Source organism: Mercenaria mercenaria, chromosome 4 (assembly GCF_021730395.1).
Source record: "Mercenaria mercenaria strain notata chromosome 4, MADL_Memer_1, whole genome shotgun sequence".
NCBI lineage: Eukaryota > Metazoa > Mollusca > Bivalvia > Venerida > Veneridae > Mercenaria > Mercenaria mercenaria.
Window position 1 is genome coordinate 52,845,912 of NC_069364.1, and position 21,356 is coordinate 52,867,267.

At 35.4% G+C, this 21,356-nt stretch overlaps 1 protein-coding gene across 1 annotated transcript; it reads left to right on the top strand.

The window, feature by feature from the left end:
• The first annotated feature begins 175 nt into the window (after window positions 1–175).
• On the top strand, window positions 176–15,958 carry LOC123551709 (uncharacterized). Its single transcript, XM_045340824.2, has 10 exons — window positions 176–719; window positions 1,207–1,344; window positions 1,945–2,085; window positions 2,733–2,830; window positions 3,565–3,706; window positions 4,776–4,840; window positions 5,982–6,016; window positions 7,023–7,067; window positions 8,034–8,141; window positions 9,001–15,958. The coding sequence occupies exons 1-10, from the start codon at window positions 511–513 to the stop codon at window positions 9,607–9,609; spliced, it is 1,590 nt and encodes a 529-aa protein (XP_045196759.2). The 5' UTR covers window positions 176–510; the 3' UTR covers window positions 9,610–15,958.
• The last annotated feature ends 5,398 nt before the right edge of the window (window positions 15,959–21,356 follow it).

Sequence of the window (21,356 nt, forward strand, 5' to 3'; positions counted from 1 at the left end):
TCAGGTCATCTCCCAAATTTCTTCAAATGGGGACACTTTGTCCCTTTTAAAGAGTTAAAGCTTTTTTTTTTTCAAGCTAAAAATGGAACATAACAGTAATTAAAATGTATCAACTTTTATGCATAAGAAACACTTAATGGGTCTTCGTCAAATTTTTTATGTGGCATTGATGTAAAGTTTCACCTGAATTTGGCCAAATTTGGGCACTTGGACCCTTTCAAGGGCTGCTGAAGCTAAAATAGAAAATGCCTACAAGCAGCATTAGCTCATGAAATGTTGGATAGATCTTCATCAGTCTTTTCTGTTGCATGATTATAAAGTCCTCAAATTTGTTCAGATTGACCCCTTTTAGGAACCCCTAGTGCTAAGAATATATCATAAATTTATTATGAAAATGAACAGGTCTCTTAGAGTTTCATACCTTGGTTCATTAATATGACTGTAATGTGGATGGTTCATATTTTAGAGACATGCAGCTGATAAAATTTGAGGTATTGTCTCTCCATCTTGATGCTAGTACGTGTACAGTGCATGCTACTATATTTTACTTGTTATAATTTCAGGAATGAACGATTAAGCAAAATGATGGGACTGAACCATAGAACTCATTCTGTGTGGGTGTCACCAAATGTCACAATGCCCAGTATTAATACAACACCTGCAGAAGATGTGCTGATAAATGGATGCGTAAGCAACTTCAGCACTATTGCTTGCATTAGGTACTTACACTTTGTTCGTTTGGATTGGCGCTGTTTAATTTTGTTCTGTAATATCTACTCTGTGTGTATATTTAACCCTTACCCTGCGAAATTTCTATAATGAACTTGTCCATCTTTCAATTTGGATGATACCATTAACTGTTAAAAGGGATGCTTACAAAAATGTTCTGACTGAATGGCACACTCAGACTGCATGGATGTGCAGGCTGGTCTTGGTCTGTACTAGTCATAAAGGCAGAATCACTTGCCGCCAGCAGGCTAATTTTTATTTTTGGATTTAACATCGCACAGACACATGATAGGTCATATGGCGACTTTCCAGCTTTAATGGTGGAGGAAGACCCCAGGTGCCCCTCCGTGAATTATTTCATCACGAGCGGGCACCTGGGTAGAACCACCGACCTTCCGTAAGCCAACAGGCTAAAGGTTAAGAAATTCAGTAAAGACGTTCCTCACCATGTTGAGTGCTATGTGCTGTATATTACAGGAGTTCTTTGCTGACATTCCTGGCTGTGATGACTGCTGTGTTGTGTGTGTTAAAGGTGATCCGGCTTCATAATGCTCACCATCAGAACTGGCATCAATATTTTATATTTTACTGTGCATCTTTAGAATGTACTATAGGGTAAGCATGTAATGTTCAACTTTCGGGCAACTAGAAAATTACACTCTCACATACAATGTAGAACACGGACCTCACAAGGTCGTGCATGAGGTGAGAAAAATACTTGAGTTATACATGATTTGGATTCATTCAAAAATGACAAGTTTATGAAAAATGAATTGGGGTCTCATAAATTGTAGCAGTTAGCATGTGTGCTTGAGCCATTGATGGTCAAGCAAGTAGTGTTATACATAATATGTTGATAAATTTTTATACTTGATTTTGTCTGTGGCTGATGTTAGGGTTTGATAATTAACAATATATTGTAAATTGAGCATATAGAAGGGTTTTTACAATTATTACCAGTAATGAATTGTGCAAAATGACTTTAATATTTATTTAATTATAGGCTGTTAATTCATAGTTGATAGTCTATGTTTGCGTACAACAAGCCCATCTGAATCAGAGAAAAAAACACCAATTTTTAACATTTAAGGCAAACTGCATGTACTAAGGATTGAAAACATGTAGAGTAAAATACAAGGCTTCTACATACATTGTCTAGGTTATATTGTTCACTGAGTTGTGCATATTGAATGAATTGGACCGTGTTTCTTTCAGAGCTGTACATTGGGTGCTTTCATTGTATGTCCAGTTTGATTTTGTCCTCCAGTGGTTGAAACTTGCTCAGTTTCTCGTCATGTGTCATTTTTACTGGACTCTAGCTACCAGGGCACTACGAAGGGAAGTTTGGACAAAAAAGTAAGGTTATAGATGTATCAAGGCTGTTTATCTCTTCTCATTTGCACTTGCCAGCATTTTCACTCGCAAAGCAAATTCCCCGTTATTATTGTCAGTATGTATTGTTACTTCCAATGCTACCTGTATATAGTCTGTCAAAATTTACACATATTAAAAATTAGTATAATACACTGCATATAGGTATTTCAAATAATGCAATAAGAAGTCTGACATTTTACTCCTGCACTAAAATAATGCAGATACAGTACAGAACAAACTGCTTGATTAGTTAAGTTACCTGTAGTTTTTTATCATAGTACCATGCCTGCTTATGTTTATTGCAGATATTATTCCATCTTTCATCGTCTTTCAGTATTGAGTAGGAAGTTTTATTTTGCACTTATCTGCAGATCCTCAAATATTAAAATTTTGGTATTATATGGCCTTTCTTAACTGATACTCAATTTTCCCTGTGTTAAAAGGACACTGTGATATATTCAGTGTACCACATGTAGTTTTGCCCCTGTGAGAAGAGCACACTGTGATATTTACTGTGTACCACATGTATTTTTGCCCCTGTGAGAAGAGCACACTGTGATATTTTCTGTGTACCACATATATTTTTGCCCCTGTGAGAAGAGCACACTGTGATATTTACCATGTTTCAGATTCCTGTTACCATTCCTAGTCATTGCCTGTCTATATTTCACCACAGTAGCTATACTTGGCATTGTTAATGTGCAGGACACATTTACAGAATGCTTTCGTAAGTATACTCCCTTCCTGAACAGGGCTTTTTTATGCTTTAAATAAACTGTAATCGTAATGGCTGCCCACACCTATAATTGGTTTACATTATCACGCAAGGTACATTCTAGGCATTTTTTATGGGGGTCTCTATGACCAAGTGGAAAAGGTTGCTGACTGCAAATCACATGCCCCACGCTAATGTGAGTTTGAAAGTCCACATGGGCTATAGAAGTTTTCATGTGAGGAATTCATCCAACTGGCTTACAGAAGGTTGGTAGTTCTACCCAGATGCCCATAGGGGCACTTGTGGTCATCCTGCACCATAAGAAGATGGGAAAGTCACCAAATGGCCTACACTTTGCTGGCCAATGTCTGAACCTTACAAAAACAAACATAAATGGTTTTCTGACTAGCAAATTTCTGTCACAAATTTCTGGAATTATTTGTGATAAGTTACAAGCAAAACTTTCACCTCTGATCTTACTAATGACAAAACATATTGTATGCCTTCTTTTGCTCATTCATGGCATGCTAGGATGTAAAAATAAAATCAGAAATTACATAAATTAGGCCTATAAAGTTTTGTATACCTGGCACGGCTGTTACATACCTCTACCACTCAATAGGAAAGCATGCATTGTTTTTCTGACCTATATAATTCAGTCATAAACTTTCTTAATTTCTCACCTTATGGTCAAAGTCAGTTACTGTATGAGTATTTGTGTTACTATGTTTGTTGTTGTGTTTCAGAACCATACTGGATCATGATGTCATCAGCAGAGTTTGTCATAGTACAGCTGTTCTGTGTGGCAGGATTCTATATCACACGCAGGCTCAATGAAATCAGTACATTAGATTCAGTGAGGAGGTCACAGAAACGGGATCTCTGGTGGTAAGATATTTACTTACAAATACTTACATGTACATCATTATACTATTTTGAATAGGTCATTTTATTATGTTTACCACATCTGCTGTCTGTCTGTCTGTATATGTCACAAGGTATTCCTTTCCATTCCACTGACATCACAAGGCAGATTTACACCAAACAAAGGAATCATTGCCAAGCCTAGTTGGACATATTTTTGGCATGTTCTGTATCATTTAAGTTCGGTGGAGTTATGGACCTTGATTAGCTGTATTTTACCTTGTCTGTACAACTGCTCCAATTCTTCCTGGAGGATCAACACCAAACTTCATATAAGTGATCATTGATAAGCTTATCTGTGCATTTCTTGGGAATATTATCGGCATGTTCTGGTTCATTGGTTTTTGCAGAGTTATAGACATTTATTTGTTTTGGCAACTCTTAACATCAATGGACATAATTATTTTCCCAAAATCTTACGGGAGTTTCCAGTGCCAAGGTTAGTTATTACATATCAGCATGTTCTGGTTCTTTGATATTCAGCAGCGTTACGGTACTTGCTTTGTTATATGTTACAGTGTTTATACTACTTGCCATATACAACTTTGCTGAATTTCACCAAACCTCAGGAGTGAAGTGTGAAACTCAGTTGTGCATATCATCGGCATATTCCTAAATTAATTGATTTAAGGCTATGACTTGATTTGTCAAATTCTTTGATGTGTGTGCTACTTCTCCTATAAATCTAGTTTAAATTCCACAAAACTTAACAAGAATGAACATTGCCAAGCCTAATTATGTATACAGATTGAATGTTATTATTCAGTGATTTTCACAGGGGTTCCAGCACTCAATTTGTGTCATAAAGGAAACTCTGGTTTAAGCAGTGCTTAAATTCTTATGGAATTATTCAGCAGTTTTTGGAACATGCTATTTGATGCTATGTTTATCATGTCACTGATAATATCTAGTTTCTATCAAAAGTTTGTGGTCTGTTTGTTGTAACTAATGGCAGTTGAGTGAATTAAATTGTTTATTTATGCATTGATAATAAAAACTTGATAAAAACTAGAAAAATATTTATGTATTACAGTATAGTGGTGGTGTTTGAGTTATCAGCTCTGATTGGTGTACTATATGACATGACACTCAGGATTGGTAAGCTGTACTTCTTTTTCATTTTGAACACAGATGTATCATCATGAAATATAGGTCAAGTTCGACTTTGAGGTCTGTAGGTCAAAGGTCAAGGTCACAGTGACTCGGAACAGTTAAACGGTTTCTAGATGATAACTTGAGAACGCTTGGGTCTAGGATCTTAAATTTTTGTACACAGGTGTAACATGACTTAATACATGTCATGTTTAACTTTGAGATTAGTAGGTCAAGGTCACAATAACATGAAACAGTTCACGGTTTCCGGATGATAACTTGAGAACGTTTGGGCCTAGGATCATGAAAATTGATAGCGAGGTTGGTTATGACCAGCAGATGACCCCTAATGATTTTGAGGTCAGCAGGTCACAGGTCAAGGTCACAGTGACACAGAACACTTACACAGTTTTCAGACAACAACTTCACAACGCTTGGGACTAGGCTCACGAAATTTTAATAGGGAGGTTGGTCATGACCAGCAGATGACCCATAATTATTTTGGGTTCTAAAGGTCAAAGGTCATTTAAACCTTTTCCGGACAATAACTTGAAAATGCTTGGGCTGAGGATCATGAAACTTTTTAGGGAAGTTGATCATGACCAGCAGATGACCTCTATTGATTTTGAGGTCAGTAGGTCGAAAGTCAAGCAAGTTCAGCTTTGACATTGGCTTAGTTCTGTGACAAGGCCATATTGTGGGGGTATAATTCGTCACTCCTGTGACAACTCTAGTTTGTTTTAACACATGTTTGATGTTGTTGGAATGAAATAAAGCCATTATATAAATTTGGTATTACGCTAGTGTAGTAAAGCTTTGAGATTGATGTTGATGTTGTTTTAAGTATAAGAGATGATGGTTGATTTGACTTGGTCTATGATAGGTAAAGTAAGGAGAAATTTTTATGTTTCAGCAAGCTTACAATTGATAAAAAGAATATTACATTTGACTGTGTCTTTCCACATTGAATTTATTAAAAACTCCTTGAATGAAATTGATAAAATGCTCTGCAATGCCTTGCATTTTATTATTTAGTTCAACTCGTTTAATAAATTCGGTATGAAAAGACCCTCATGTAATATCAGCTATTGGCTCTACATTATTTGTTACACATTGATAATTATTGGTCATCATTTTTCTGTTACAGTTGGTGATGAGGAATCTGGTTGCAGTGCAATATTTGTAAGTACTCTGAACCAGTCAAGAGATTCTGGTCACACTTCTCATGAAACATTACCATGACATGTATCAATTAAATGCAATTAAGATAAACTGAGCTACTATATAAGGAAATGTGTAACTTCATTTTGATTGTAATTGATGCCTAGTTCATGTAGATATTAAGACCTAATACAAAAAAAAATCCCAGAAATTATTTATTGCTATGTACATTGTTCAGATGAAGAACTTTTCCTTATAATATTTCAAGAGGAGCATTTCTTTCCAAGGTTTAAATAGGGGGATTATGCATGTTTATTCATGTCTTAACGTCAGTAGAATTTCTTGGCATTGGTTGATGCCTGTTTTAGCATAAAGCTGACTTAAACGAATATTATGTAAGCATTCATCTCTCCTTTGTTTTCATTGCCCATTATAAGTAGAGCCATTACACCCTTGTTTCACCATGGAACATACATGCATAACAACAGCAAGTGATTTCCTTATTAACACACCTTTACACTACTGTTAAATGATAATAAAACAGGAGAATTATGCTAGAACACTTAGTACAGAAAATTGTGATAAAGAATTGGTTTATATTTTAATTGATTATTAATTAATCTTGTATGTGTAGCAAAATGTAAGTAACTACAGTTACTGAACTCTTTTGGTTAAGGTTGCTGACCTTGAATTACCTTTCTGACCTTGAATCACCTTTCTGACCTTGAATCACCTTTCACCTTGCTGTTGTTTGAAACTGCACAAGGAATGTAGAATGCTTTCACATGAGGAAACATCACAGCTGGCCTGTGGAAGGCTGGTGGTTCTACTAAAGTGCTAGCTCATACCTGAAATAGTGTCTTGAGGTCTCCATTCACAATCAAGGCTGTAAAGACACCTTAAGATTTAAATTGTGTTAGTCTCACTCTGATTTGAAATGGAACAGGACAATGTTAATTATTTTTCTGTAATTTGGAAGTGACTAACTGTTATATTTGATGACTTTTTGCAATTTTCTTCTTTTCAGAAACATATGCAGGACTTCTTCTCAGTTATTTACTTTACATTTATGGTAAGTTATGAAAGAATTTTCTACCTGTGGTACGTATTAGCAAGTCTTTGACCAGGTTGCAGACTGAATCTCTTGCTTCTTACTGCCTTGAGTTAGGATGGAGAATGGTTGGTGGTTTTATTCCTGTGCCGACCAGTGCCTATGATAGTGCTTGGAGGAGTGCTCTGCCTAAAGGTGTAAAGATACCACATAACTTTAGTTTACTTATAACGCTTTATTCAAAGTTATGTTTGAAAAAAAAATGTTTTTCTATGATGGATCAGGTGTGCTGTCAGTATGTATCTGACCTATGATCCTTAAACATTATTTTCAAATTGCTCATGGGTAGTGTATGGCCCATATTGAATTTGAGGTCACTATGTCAAAGGTTCAATTTCACAGTAGCAGATAGTATAAAAACCATTTCCGCTCAATACATGTATCTTGAAAACTGCTTCATCTAAAATCCTCTGACTTGGCAGATTTGGCGGGTATTGCACATACATTCATTCAATCTAGTTTCATGGCAGAGTGAAGCAGTAAAGGAGGCATGTGCTTTTACAAAATTTAAGCAATGCCTAGTTTCAATTCAATACCCATACTGTTTTATAGTGCACAATAACTAGTCAAAAATCATTGAAATTTTTGTTCACATACAGTTGAAAGACTTTCCTATGAAGTCATTGCTAAATGGAAAGGTTTGAAATATTGAAATTAGATGGATCTGGAAGAGTTGCAACCTTAACCCTTAGCATGCTAAATTGCTAAAATGGACTGGTCCATCATTCAATTTGGGCAATACCATTTATTATTACTAGGGGTGTTCACTGAAAATTTACTGACCTGAACAGCGAACAGTGCAGACCAGGATCAGACTGCATGGATATGCAGGCTGATTCTGGTCTGCACTGGTCGCAAAGGCAGAATCACTTGTTACCAGCAGGCTAAAGGTTAAATAGTTTTGCACTGTTGTTGTTGTTGTTACAGGTGTGTAAACTGCTGCTACCTATCTGGGTGATGTTGTTTGTGTTTAAACCTACTCCTCAAGCTCTTGTTGAGAATGATGATCTTATACCAGCTTTAAATGATGATGGGGTAAGTCCAGGTTTATATGAAATTTTAACCCTTACTCTGCTAAATTTCTATAATGTGCTTGTCCATCTTTCAAATTGAACAGTACCATTGACTGTTAAAAGGGGTGGTTACCTAAAAGATACTGACTGAATGGTAAACAGTGCAGATCTTGATCAGACTGCATGGATGTGAAGGCTGATCATGATCTACACTGGTCGCAAAGGTAGAATCAGTCATGTCCAGCATGATAAGGGTTAGGTCATAAGAGTAAAATAATCTATAAGAAATTCCTTCGGATGCATAGAATGCAACTAAGCAAAGTAATAGCAGAATCAGTCTTACTGAGTCTGTTCATAAGAGGTATTGAAAATTGCAACAAACCTGCTATCATTACCTTTAATGGAATTCTATTACACAGATCCGAAAGGACCTGAAAACACAACACCACTGAATTCAAGTTGTCTATGTGCATGGAGACTTTTTAAGGTTGGCACATGTTTCTTTGAGACTGCTGTTTAGACCATAAATAAAATCTTCAAGAAGATAGTTTTTAAGCATAGAATGCAAACTTCTTAACAAAGAAATAGCAGAAACGGTTTTAATGGATCTACATGAGAGGTAATTTTATGCTTCCTAAGTCACACTTCAGACTGAACAGTTTTGCTTGGTTGCGTACCATGCTCCCAAATCTATTCACAAATTTTGTTGATACATTATCAAAGGAATCTATAGCATGACTATTCTTGTAGACAGTTCAAGCCACTAATCACAACATTTTTCATGTTTGTATATTTGTCTTCAAGAGCTAACCAAGTATTTTACAAATTGATAATGTTCCTTAACTAAAACTGATATAAATCATTGCAATCTCCATTTTCAGAATTCTGCCTTCAGCACCAATACAGATGAACAGTATCGTCAACTGTATCATCCGGCTGAAAATTACGATTCATTTTCAAACGACTTGCCAGGTGATTATTCCCCATCCTCTGGTTATAGTACAGCTAGTCCAAGGGGTGTTGCAAATACTAAGGTGAACGGAGTTGCCAATAATATTTACAAGGCTGCTCAACCGAATAATTTGGTTGCTATAACGGAAGAGGTTGACACAAGTCACCAGGTCCCAAACTCACAGAAATCATCTGTGAAAAACAATAACAAACCTCCACAACAAAGCTCCTCCAGGGTGGATCAGCAGAGTGTAAAGAGTAATGTAAACAATGCTAATGATAGACAGGATTTACATACGTCTACTGAAACGGAGCAGAAATCAGGGGCACAGTCTGCAGAAATACAGAATGGAGAAATGAACCAGTCCAAAAGCAGCGAACCAGTCGTAACTACTGGACAGACCCAGGTGAAGGAGCCTGATATTTTTAAAACACCACCCACTAAGGTTGTTCCAAAAAGCAATGGGCCAAAATTTACTATAAATAGTGACGATTCAGGGGACGAGTCTCCTCCTCCGAAAGGAAAGTTTTATATTTGATTGAGTATGAAAGTGTTTTTTTCTGGATACAATTTTATTGTTTTTGATGCCTTTTGCATTTAGCCATTAAAAGGAATGTACAGCTTTATAATTTACACATTTTTACTCGGTATTTTAACTTTTAGGCTTTTATATTGATATATTAATGCATCTGTAAGTGATAGGTATTGTATAAAGTTTTTAGTGTGGACAGCTTTTTCGTTTCAGAAAATCAGTTTGTAGAGACTTGTATTTATAGGGTTATTCCCTAAAACAGGGTTTTATTATTTTTATTAGAATCTTATTGGATATACACAGAGATCTAGTGTAATTTTTAATGATGTTGCTTAGTGTATTGAAATAATTGATGTGAATATTTGATACTTTTTCATGCTTGATTTTCATCCAGTTTTTAGTGTTTGAGCAGTGTGTACGTCTTTCCATAATAAAGGAGGTTTTTTTCTTCAGATTTAAGTGAATGTTTAGGTGTTTTTCAGTTTTGAATATGTTGAGTTTTCCAAAGTTCCATGTTAACTATTTTCATGTTTTTACTATTTTTATTATCAAATTTATATTTTGAACTCTTAAGACCTAGGTTTGTTTTAACAGTTAACTTTAAAGAGGCATACCAGATGTATATCACAGGAAAGAATTTATACAGAAAAAGATTTATTGATTATCATAATGAATATTATAAGTTGATACTTTATGTGTATGATATACATGTAATTTTATGTTAAAAACACATTTTTAATACTATAAGAATAATACACGTTTTTATTTATGTATTAACGTCTGCAGAAGCCCGCTGGAATGTTTGTGACGGAGACAAAAGGTCGAGGTAACAAACATATCCCAAGGGCTTCTGCTGCAGTTAATACACAAAACAAATGCGTTTTGTCGCTGTTCTTGAATAAAAGAACATGACACGATGATTAAATTCATTGTTTTCATATGTGATGACTTAACGATTCCGGTACAGTTTTCATATAATTTACCATTCTGTCGTTCTTGGAAATGGTAAACGTGTTTTAAATATCCATAACCAGGGCCAACAAATCAACAACACTACCAAAATCATGTATTTGAGGTTTTGAATGATGATTTTTTTATTTGTCGTTATTACAAATATGACATTACCCATAATTTTGCATATGACTTAAAATTTGGTAAATAGGAACACAGTCTGAAGAATAACTTTAATTAGAATTATTTTGAGTTTGGACACATTTAGATGAGTATGAACGTAGTGACAAGCTTTCAAGATTTATTTGAGTTCTGCGAGAAATTAGATAATAAACATACCGACTGATACTTACCAAAACCATTAATATGATTCCTAAAAGCAAACAGTCGTGTAAGTTACATGTGATTTACATTCACTGTTATTGACAACAATTGAACTGATGTTCACTTCGTAAAGGGGAGTAAACTCTGGGAGAAGTGAGTACATAATTGTTGGCGGCAGTGCGTTTGATGTTGGTAATTGATACATTAAAACATACCATGGATTACATTGCATCTTTTATGCTACAAAAAGAGGTTATTATGGAAGAAACAAGACACAGATGTCAGTCTGCACAGGAATACATATACAGATGTAATCAGGCAAAGCATTTCAAAAATAAAAACCATATATTATCAGAGCGTCAATTGCCTTGTTTGCACACAATTTTTCTCCCATTTATACATGGGCGGATCCAGTAAAATAAGCAGCTTTTATGCAAGATGTATAATCATGACATTTTGTTGTTTTTACCAAATGAGAAAGTTTGGTGAGGATATGAATTCCTCAGTTTCAGGTTTTTTTTTGTTTTTTTTAAATGAAATCAATAGAAATTATGTTTGTTGTATTAACACTATCATGAATGACACAAAAAAATAAGTCACTCATAGATATTAATGATTTTGTAGTACTGTAAAATCATTTAATTTCATGGGCATGAATTTTTGTGGGTTTGGTCAAAACGGCAATTTCGTGATGATACGAATTCATGGATTTCAACTTTTGAACATTAAATTAATTGGAATTTTATTTTTTTGTTGGGATAATTTTTGTGGATTGACTCAACCATGAATCAATCCATGAAAAATTAGTCCCCCACGAATATTAATGATTTCACAGTATGTGAATGAAGATGATGAAAGTTGTATGACATATTTGACAGACTGTGAGATTTTTTCTTAAGTAAATCGCTTGGAACTACCTGAATCATTTTGTTCTACTATATTTACGACATATTTGACAGGCTGTGTTCTTTTTTAAGTAGATAGGCTAGAACTCTCTAAACCGCTTTGTTTTACAATATTTAAATTACTATGAACTGAAAGTCCTTTGGAAATTTTGAATGTGAAAATTGAAAGAAATGTCTTCCCACATACTCTTTTAATAAGTTGGAACAAGAATGAATTTGTTTTTAATTCATATGTGAAAGGCAGTAACTGGTTGATGTATTAAATGAAAACTGACTGGAATATTTTCTGAGAGAAATGCAGAGATAATTGATGTATACTTTTCTGCATATGAGTCATGCCATGAGAAAACCAACATAGTGGCTTTGCGACCAGCATGGATCCAGACCAGACTGCGCGGATGCATGCTGTTCGCTAACAGTATCTGTAATTCTAATAGACTTCAAAGCGAACAGCATGGATCCTGACCAGACTGCGCGGATGCGCAGGCTGGTCTGGATCCATGCTGGTCGCAAAGCCACTATGTTGATTTTCTCATGGCACGGCTCATATAACTGCATTCATTTAGACTAAAGTATTGAAAGAACCATATTTTAAACTTGATTGATTGAAGAATTTTGAGTTGTTTTTTACACAAGGAAAGATTTCAGATTTGAGTCGTTACTTGTTGCCTGGTTACAGAGTTCTCATTTACAAAGTATGGATGATTCAAACCCTATGTTCATACTAAACCTGCATGTGACAGGGTTTTTTCCCTGCATCTAGAGATATTGTGTCCGCTTGTACAAATTAGACTATTTTAATATTTATTACATTTTATACTCCAGAAAACATGAGAAAACACTCAGTTTCGTGATATCTCATCTAAAGGCTGCCTTGTATGAATTATCATCGTAACATCTTACTGAATAGTGTCATTTACCATTTGTGATTGCAGTTCTGCAAATATTGGTAAATGGTGGTTGATATTATTATTGATAATTCATTTATTGATGTCTCATTTAGCTGCATTTACCATGAAACTGAGGATGATTACAAGAGCATGCTTGGATTAAAGAAGCTATTTTATCAGCTTAGTTTGATATTAAAATTGTTTTGTTCTTTTACATTTGTATCCATTATTTCTTATGTTAACCTTAACGCTGCTAAATTTCTAAAATGGACTGGTCCATCATTCAGTTTGGGCAGTACCACCTCCTATTCAAAGGGGTGTTCACTGAAAATTTACTGACTGAATTGCGAACAGTGCAGACCATGATCTTTTGGTCTGTACTGGTCGCAAAGGCGGAATCACTTGCTGCCAGATGGCTAAAGGTTAATTGCAATATATATGGATTTTCTTAACTGGTGCATATATGAGTTTATATTGCCATATCACCAAGAGTTGAATGTGTAAATTTGTTCTTCATTTAAATCGTAAGAAATTTGTATTGTCTTTATTTGCAGTTCTTGTCATTTGATTTTTTGATCATTAGTCAGTTTACTTTACTTATGTTGGTAAAAGACTTTTATGTTGTGTATTGTAAACTGTGTTTGATGACTGTTTTCTTTATTTGAACCAAAATTAGTGTTATAGACGCTTCATTGCTTTATATGCCAAAATAATGTTACCTCAGATATTTAAAATCTCATTTTCTACTTTTTGATTTCTTATCAAGATCACTGATAGTTTTAAATACATTTGTTATGTACATGATGATATTGTGCAAGTGTTGGTGGTACATTTTTTAGCTCGACTATTCAAAGAATAGTCTAGCTATTCTTCTCACCCTGGCGTCGGTGTCGGCGTCGGCGTCACACCTTGGTTAAGTTTTTGCATGCAAGTACATACAGCTATCATTTAAAGGCATATAGCTTTGAAACTTATTTATTCTTTTTCTAGGTCAATTACCAACCTCACTGGGTCAAGTTCCATAACTCTGACATGTATTTTGAACAAATTATGCCCCCTTTTTGACTTAGAAAATTCTGGTTAAAGTTTTACATGCAAGTTACTATCTCCAAAACTAATGCAGATATTGAATTGAAACTTCACATGTGTCTTCGGGGTTATAAAACTAGTTGATAGCAGCAAGTCCCATAACTCTGACCTTCATTTTGGCCAAATTATGCCCCCTTTTGGACTTAGAAAATTCTGGTTAAAGTTTTGCGTGCAAGTACATACAGCTATTGCTAAAAGGCATATAGATTAGAAACTTATTTTTTCTTTTTCTAGGTCAATAACCAACCTCACTGGGTCAAGTCCCATAACTCTGACATGTATTTTGGGCAAATTATGCCCCCTTTTAGACTTAGAAAATTCTGGTTAAGGTTTTCCATGCAAGTTACTATCTCCAAAACTGATGCAGATTTTGAATTGAAACTTCACATGTGTCTTTGGGGTTATAAAACTAGTTGAAAGCAGCAAGTCCCGTAACTCTGACCTTCATTTTGGCCAAATTATGCCCCCTTTTCGACTTAGAAAATTCTGGTTAAAGTTTTGCGTGCAAGTACATACAGCTATTACTAAAAGGCATATAGATTTGAAACTTATTTTTTCTTTTTCTAGGTCAATAACCAACCTCAATGGGTCAAGTCCCATAACTCTGACATGTATTTTGGGCAAATTATGCCCCCTTTTGGACTTAGAAATTTCTGGTTAGGATTTTACATGCAAGTTACTATCTCCAAAACTAATGCAGATTTTGAATTGAAACTTCACATGTGTCTTTGGGGTTATAAAACAAGTTGATAGCAGCAAGTCCCATAACTCTGACCTTCATTTTGGCCAAATAATCCCCCTTTTTGGACTTAAAAATTCTGGTTGAAGTTTTGCGTGCAAGTACATACAGCTATTACTAAAAGGCGTATAGATTTGAAACTTATTTTTTCTTTTTCTAGGTCAATAACCAACCTCACTGTGTCAAGTCCCATAACTCTGACGTGTATTTTGGGCAAATTATGCCCCCTTTTGGACTTAGAAAATTCTGGTTAAGGTTTTACATGCAAGTTACTATCTGCAAAACTAATGGAGATATTGAATTGAAACTTCACATGTGTCTTCGGGGTTATAAAACTACTTGATAGCAGCAAGTCCCATAACTCTGATATGCATTTTGGTCAAATTTTTCCCCCTTTTGAACTTAAAACTCTTTTGATATTTAACATTTTGGGTAATATCTTCCTGCTTCTGGGACAATATTTCGAATAGTCGAGCTTGGCTGTCTTACGACAGCTCTTGTTTCATGTGGAATTATATCATTCTTGTTAGGAAGTTAAAAATTACATTGTAGGTTTTGTAAATAAACAGTATGAGCAATATTATTCAGTTAGATCTAGACATAGAAAACATATGTACTGTAAAATCATTCTATTTCGTGGGCATGAAATTTCGTGGTTTTGGTCAAAATGGCAATTTCGTGGGGAAATGAATTCGTGGATTTCAACTTTTGAACATAAATGTATGGAAACTTTACTTGCGTGTTGGGATTAAATTTCATGGATTAACTCAAACATAAAATCCACGAAAATAAGTCCCCCACGAATATTAATGATTTCACAGTAATCTGTAAAATGGATAGAAAAAAATCCCACTTAGTCAGAAACACGAGTGAGACAGTAAGATTTTATGTATATAATGTAACAGGAATCAAAATCTGTATTATTTTTTTTATTATTAAATATTTGTGTTTTATCAGAGTGACATAAAATCCGTATCAGTGACTACACAAAGTGATACAGCTTTGTCAATCTATATGTTCATTGTGAGCCCGCCCGCTTAGCTCAATAGGGAGAGCACAGATCTACGGATCTTGGGGTTGTGAGTTTGATTCACGGGCAGGACGTATGTTCTCTGTGACGACTTGATAAAAGACATTGTGTCTGATGTCATTCATCCTTCGCCTCTGATTCATGTTGGGAAATTGGCAGTTACTTGCGGAGAACAGGTTTGTACTGGTACAGAATCCAGGAACACTGGTTAGGTTAACTGCCCGCCGTTATATAACTGAAATACTGTTAAAAAATGGCGTTAAACCCTAAACAAACATATATGTACCTTGTGTATTAATTTCTAGTTTTTAGGGCAGAACAGACTAACTGTGCTTTATAGAATATTTGTTGATTTATTTTGTTTCCAGTAACGTTATTTGACAAGAATTTTATAATGTTATGCTGTTAAAATAAAAAATAAAATGTGTTTGTTTTCCTTTAATTGTAAATACTCTGCAAAGATTGTTCTTGTGTTTCGAAAAAATTATGATATTCTGACGCTAATCATCTTGATGGAAGTCCCTTTAAAGTATGATTTTTTTTTATTTTCCTAGTATGTTTATGATATTTACTAATGCAAGATATCTGTGCTGTGCAGACTTACTGTTGTGTTATGATAGAATAGTGTGATGACATATTACTTCTTCCTTTCATATTGAAAGTCTATACTGCTGTATCACAAACTTTTTCAGATATTTATTTGATGATTTTATTTTATATGTAAATATTTTTTTTTATTCTGAAATTTTGATAAATATGCCAAATATAATGAAATACCTGTATTTTTTAAGGTGAAAGTAGTGTGAAATAGAGAAAGCATTACGTTTTCAAATCAATTAATGTAAACGGTTTTTTGAAGAAACTGTTTGAAATTAGTATACATGGTTTCTCGTGGTTGTAAATTAGTGTATCTGAAGCTGCAGTGGTTAAAATGATTTAAAATCATATACCTTATCCTGCTAAATTTCTATAATGAACTTGTCCATCTTTCTTTTTGACTGAATGTTGAACAGTGCATGATCTACTATGGTGGCAAGGGCAAAATCAATCGTGTCCAGCATGATAAGGTCATTAAAGATATTACAGTGATACTTACTGTACTTGCAGGAATTTTAAAATCTAGGCTATTCCTCCATTTTTGATGCATTTAATTCCCCATTTAGGCAGAATTGTGGATACTTTAAATGAACTTTAACATCTTGTATCCTCTCTCAAAATAGTAAAAGAATATAGCCTGAAATAGAATAGAAGTAAATAAAGTGAATTGTGTAGAATCTGATGTTTGTGAAAAAAGTACAAGTCTTATCGATCAAGAACCTCCGCTTACATCAGAAATGCCCATATTAGCACATAGTTTCTTCTAATCTAGAAATGTATATATTTCCTAATATATTCTAGGAAAAATGTTTCCATGGAGTAAAGAAGGTGCTAACTAGGTAATGTAAGCTGAAGTTGTGTGTGAAAAAATGATATAAGGCATATTATGATGTAGCAAAAAAAGCACATGTAGTTGGGATCATTTTACCATGTGGTGTAGTTGGGATCATTTTACCATGTGATGTAGTTGGGATCATTTGAGCCGTGCCATGGGAAAACCAACATAGTGGGTATGCGACCAGCATGGATCCAGACCAGCCTGCGCATCCGCGCAGTCTGGTCAGGCTCCATGCTGTTCGCTTTTAAAGTCTATTGGAATTGGAGAAACTGTTAGCAGACAGCATGGATCCTGACCAGACTGCGCGGATGCGCAGGCTGGTCTGGATCCATGCTGGTCGCAAAGCCACTATGTTGGTTTTCCCATGGCACGGCTCATTTTACCATGTGGCAATAAAATACTGATTTCATTTCCATCTCATTAAACTCATTAAAGTAGCTCAGGTAAACCACAAGATTTCAAATTGAGTGGTTGTAAGATTGATCCCTCTAGGGACGTTCCTGTTGATGGTTATGATGTTTTGACTAAAGACGTGGTGTGTGAAGTCATTCGTCACCCACCTTTGATTCATGTGGGCAAGGTGTCATTTACTTGTGGAGAAGAAGAAAGTACTGGTAGTAAGTCAAAGAAACCTATATGCCTTATATGAAAAATCAGTCTTTGTCATGAGAAAAAATGAGTTTCAGCCAACAGAAGTATGTATCATCTACTGTAAACAGAAAAAAACTTTAAACAACTTCATAAACCGCTTTTCAGATCTTTATCATTATGGGTCTGAAGCTTAGATATAAGGTCCTATCCAAATTTTGTTCAAATGGAGACAGTTGGCCCCTTTAAGGGGCTGTTAGAGATGAAGATAGAAATATCTTCAAACAACTTCTCATGAGTTATTTGATGGAACTACATCAAACTTGGTCTGTAGCATCATAATAACGTCCTCTCTAAAATGTTTTCCAATGGGGGTACTTGGGGCCCCAAGTAGGGGCTTCCACAGCAAAAAAAGCAAAACAAAAACCTTTGAATAACTTTTAGTGAACTGTTTAATGGATGTTTAAGTTGCTCAGAAGCAAGGTCTTAAGGTTGTGGTTCTCCTCAGGTGAGAGACTTTAGCCCGTTTGGACCTTTTGTTTGTTTTTGGGTTGAAAAAAGCCTCCATTGTTCATAGAAATTTTGAAATCTAAATGCCATTTAGCATGATTTCCCTGGATACAACACTTTTTTTGTATGTTGTTTTTTAATATATTTTGTGTCTTGATGTAGCACAATTTAAATTGAGAGAAAACCATATAATGCTTGTACAATATATTAAAATTAACCAAGAACAGTGGAAATATTTCACCTGTTATATTCAGTTATTGTACATGTACATAAATTGTATATGAAATACTATGGTATAATTGCTGTAAATAACTGAATCTGAGGGAGTGCTATTGTTCCAGGAATAACTACAATGTCTTGTTAATATAGAAAGCCTGCTGGTAAACCTTCTTACATAATTATATGTTGTTAATTTTAGGGAAGATAGTCTTTTACATTTCTTTTACATTTAATGCCTTTCCCTTTTTATTCCATGGTATTGTACCAGAACTTTAGTTTTTATCAGATTGTAAGCCTTGTTGGGTATGGATTGGTTTGAGATTCTTGGTATGAGCCGCACCATGAGAAAACCAAAAAAGTGCATTTGCGACCAGCATGGATCCTGACCAGACTGTGCATCCACACAGTCTGGTCAGGATCCATGCTGTTCACTTTCAAAGCCTATTGCAATTAGAGAAACTGTTAGTGAACAGCATGGATCCTGACCAGACTGTGCGGATGCACAGGCTGGTCTGGATCCATGCTGGTCGCAAATGCACTATGTTGGTTTTCTCATGGTGGGGCTCAGTTATTTTATAGCAGTGTGTTTGTACATTTTTATACAGATTTTTGTGACACTAGTTTTGTTGTTGCTATAAGGTGTTGTTATGGGTATTAAAAGAAGCTGCAATAAAAAACTGTAAGAAACAGTTCAGTAAATAGATTGCATTAAAAAAGAAAAACTGTTGTTTTGCTAGTTTTTGACAAACTATGTGCTTTGGCAGAATGAAGTTTATAATTTTTTTGGAGATTTTTAGCTCACCTGAGCACAAAGTGCTCTTGGGAAGCTTTAGGATCATTGGATGTCAGTCATCCATTCGTCTTCCACAATTTCTTTAAATAACATCTCCTAAACCACTGTGCCAATTTGAACCAAATTTCACAGGATTGTTCCTTGGATCATCCCCTTTCAGATTCCTTTAAATTTAGGTCACTCTTGCAGAATTCTGGTTGCCATGGCAACCAAAAGAAAAAAACTTTAAAGATCTTCTGCTCAGAAACAGCTGGCCCGATTTTGAAACAGTTGCACAGAAATGTGCCTCAAATGACCGGCTACCAAATTCATTCAAATTATTCTTTCTTCTTTGAAACTGTTGGCTGGATTTCAAAATAGTTTTACAGCAATGCTCCTTTGATGACCCTGTACCAGATTCCTTCATGTTGATTTGTTGAAAAACATAGATGCATGGGGGTTGGGCTAGTTTTCTCTATATTAATATATAAATTTGCAAGCTTGATTTGAAAATAATTTCACAGCAGTGTTCGTTGTGTGAACCTCTACTACATTTTTCAAATTATTCTCTTTCGATAAAAAGAATGGCTGTGAGGGGTCAGGGCAAGTATTCTCTATATGGCTTTTTGGAAAGCTGTGAAAATCATCTCCCATGAAACTGCTGGCCAAAAAATCATCTATTAAACTGCTGGCCAAAAAATCATCTCCCATGAAACTACTGGCCAAAAATTCATCTCCCATGAAACTGCTGGCCAAAAAGTCATCTCCCAAAAAACTGCTGGCAAAAAAATCATCTCCCATAAAACTGCTGGCCAGATTTTGAAATAATTTCATAGCCTTGTTCCATGCTCCAGAATCATTCAATCTAGCAATGAATGTCAGGTGGGAGATTTAGGGCCATCATGGCCTTCTGGTTTGATAAAAAAGTTCTAAAGAAATGAGTAACCGATTTTTACACAATGTAATTGTATTAGTTCTTAAAATATTGATGTGCTTTATATGAAAATCCTTTATCAAATTTAGTCCCTGTATATAATGATCAGAAAAATAAAAGATTTTTTATGTCCCCAGCATCTACTGATGCGGGAGGCATATAGTGATTGTCCTGTCTGTCCGTCTGTTTGTTCGTCCGTCCGTACGAGGTTAACCAAATGGGACCATTTCGTCTAGCATTAATACCCCTTACTAGAATGACTTGATACTAATGCAGATGTAACCTGTGACCATTCCTCATCTTCAGACATCAGCTGACCTCAGTTTGACCTTGACCTTGACCTAATTTTGGACTTAGTTGCTTTATATGGGCCATCTCTTGGTTTAACCAAATGGGACTGTTTCGTCTAGCATCAGTACCCCTTACAAGAATGAATTGATACTAATACACATGTAAACTGTGACCATTCCTCATCTTCAAACATCACCTGACCTCAGTTTGACCTTGACTTTGACCTCGTTTTGGACTTAGGTGCAAAATCTATTGATAAGGATGCCACTGGGGGCATCAAGCGTTTATTGAACGCAGCTCCTTGTTTGGTTCTGTTATTAGCTTTAACTAAATGCTGTGTTTGTTAATGGTCACTAATACAATGCTGTTATTGTGTAATGGTCATTGATAAACTGTTGTGTGTGTGTAATGGTAAGTGACAAATTGTTGTGTGTGTTGCGCATGTGTGCGTGTGCGTGTGTGTGTGTGTGTGTGTGTGTGTGTCATTGACAGAATATTGTGTGTGTGTGTGTGTGTGTGTGTGTGTGTGTGTGTGTGTGTGTGTGTGTGTGTGTGTGTGTGTGTGTGTGTGTGTGTGTGTGTGTGTGTGTGTGTGTGTGTGTGTGTGTGTGTGTGTGTGTGTGTGTGTCATTGACAGAATATTGTATGTAATGGTCATTGACAAAATGTTGTTTGTGTGTAATGGTCACTGATAGAATGGTTTCTTTGTAAAGGTCTGTGACAGAATACTGCGTGTGTGTAATGGTCATTGACAGAATGATGTGTTTGTGTGATGGTCATTGACAGAATGATGTGAATGATGTGTTTGTGTGATGGTCATTGACAGAATGATGTGTTTGTGTGATGGTCATTGACAGAATGTGCTCCCTGTGTGTGTGTAATAGTCAGTGACAGACTTTTGTGAATATGTAATGGTCATTGACAGAATGTTGTGCATGTGTTATGGTCATTGACAGAATGGTTTGTTTGTAATGGTCATTGATAGAATGGTTTGTTTGTAATGGTTGTTGACAGAATGTTGTGTATGTGTAGTGGTCATTGACAGATGTTGTGTGTGTGTAATGGTCACTGATATA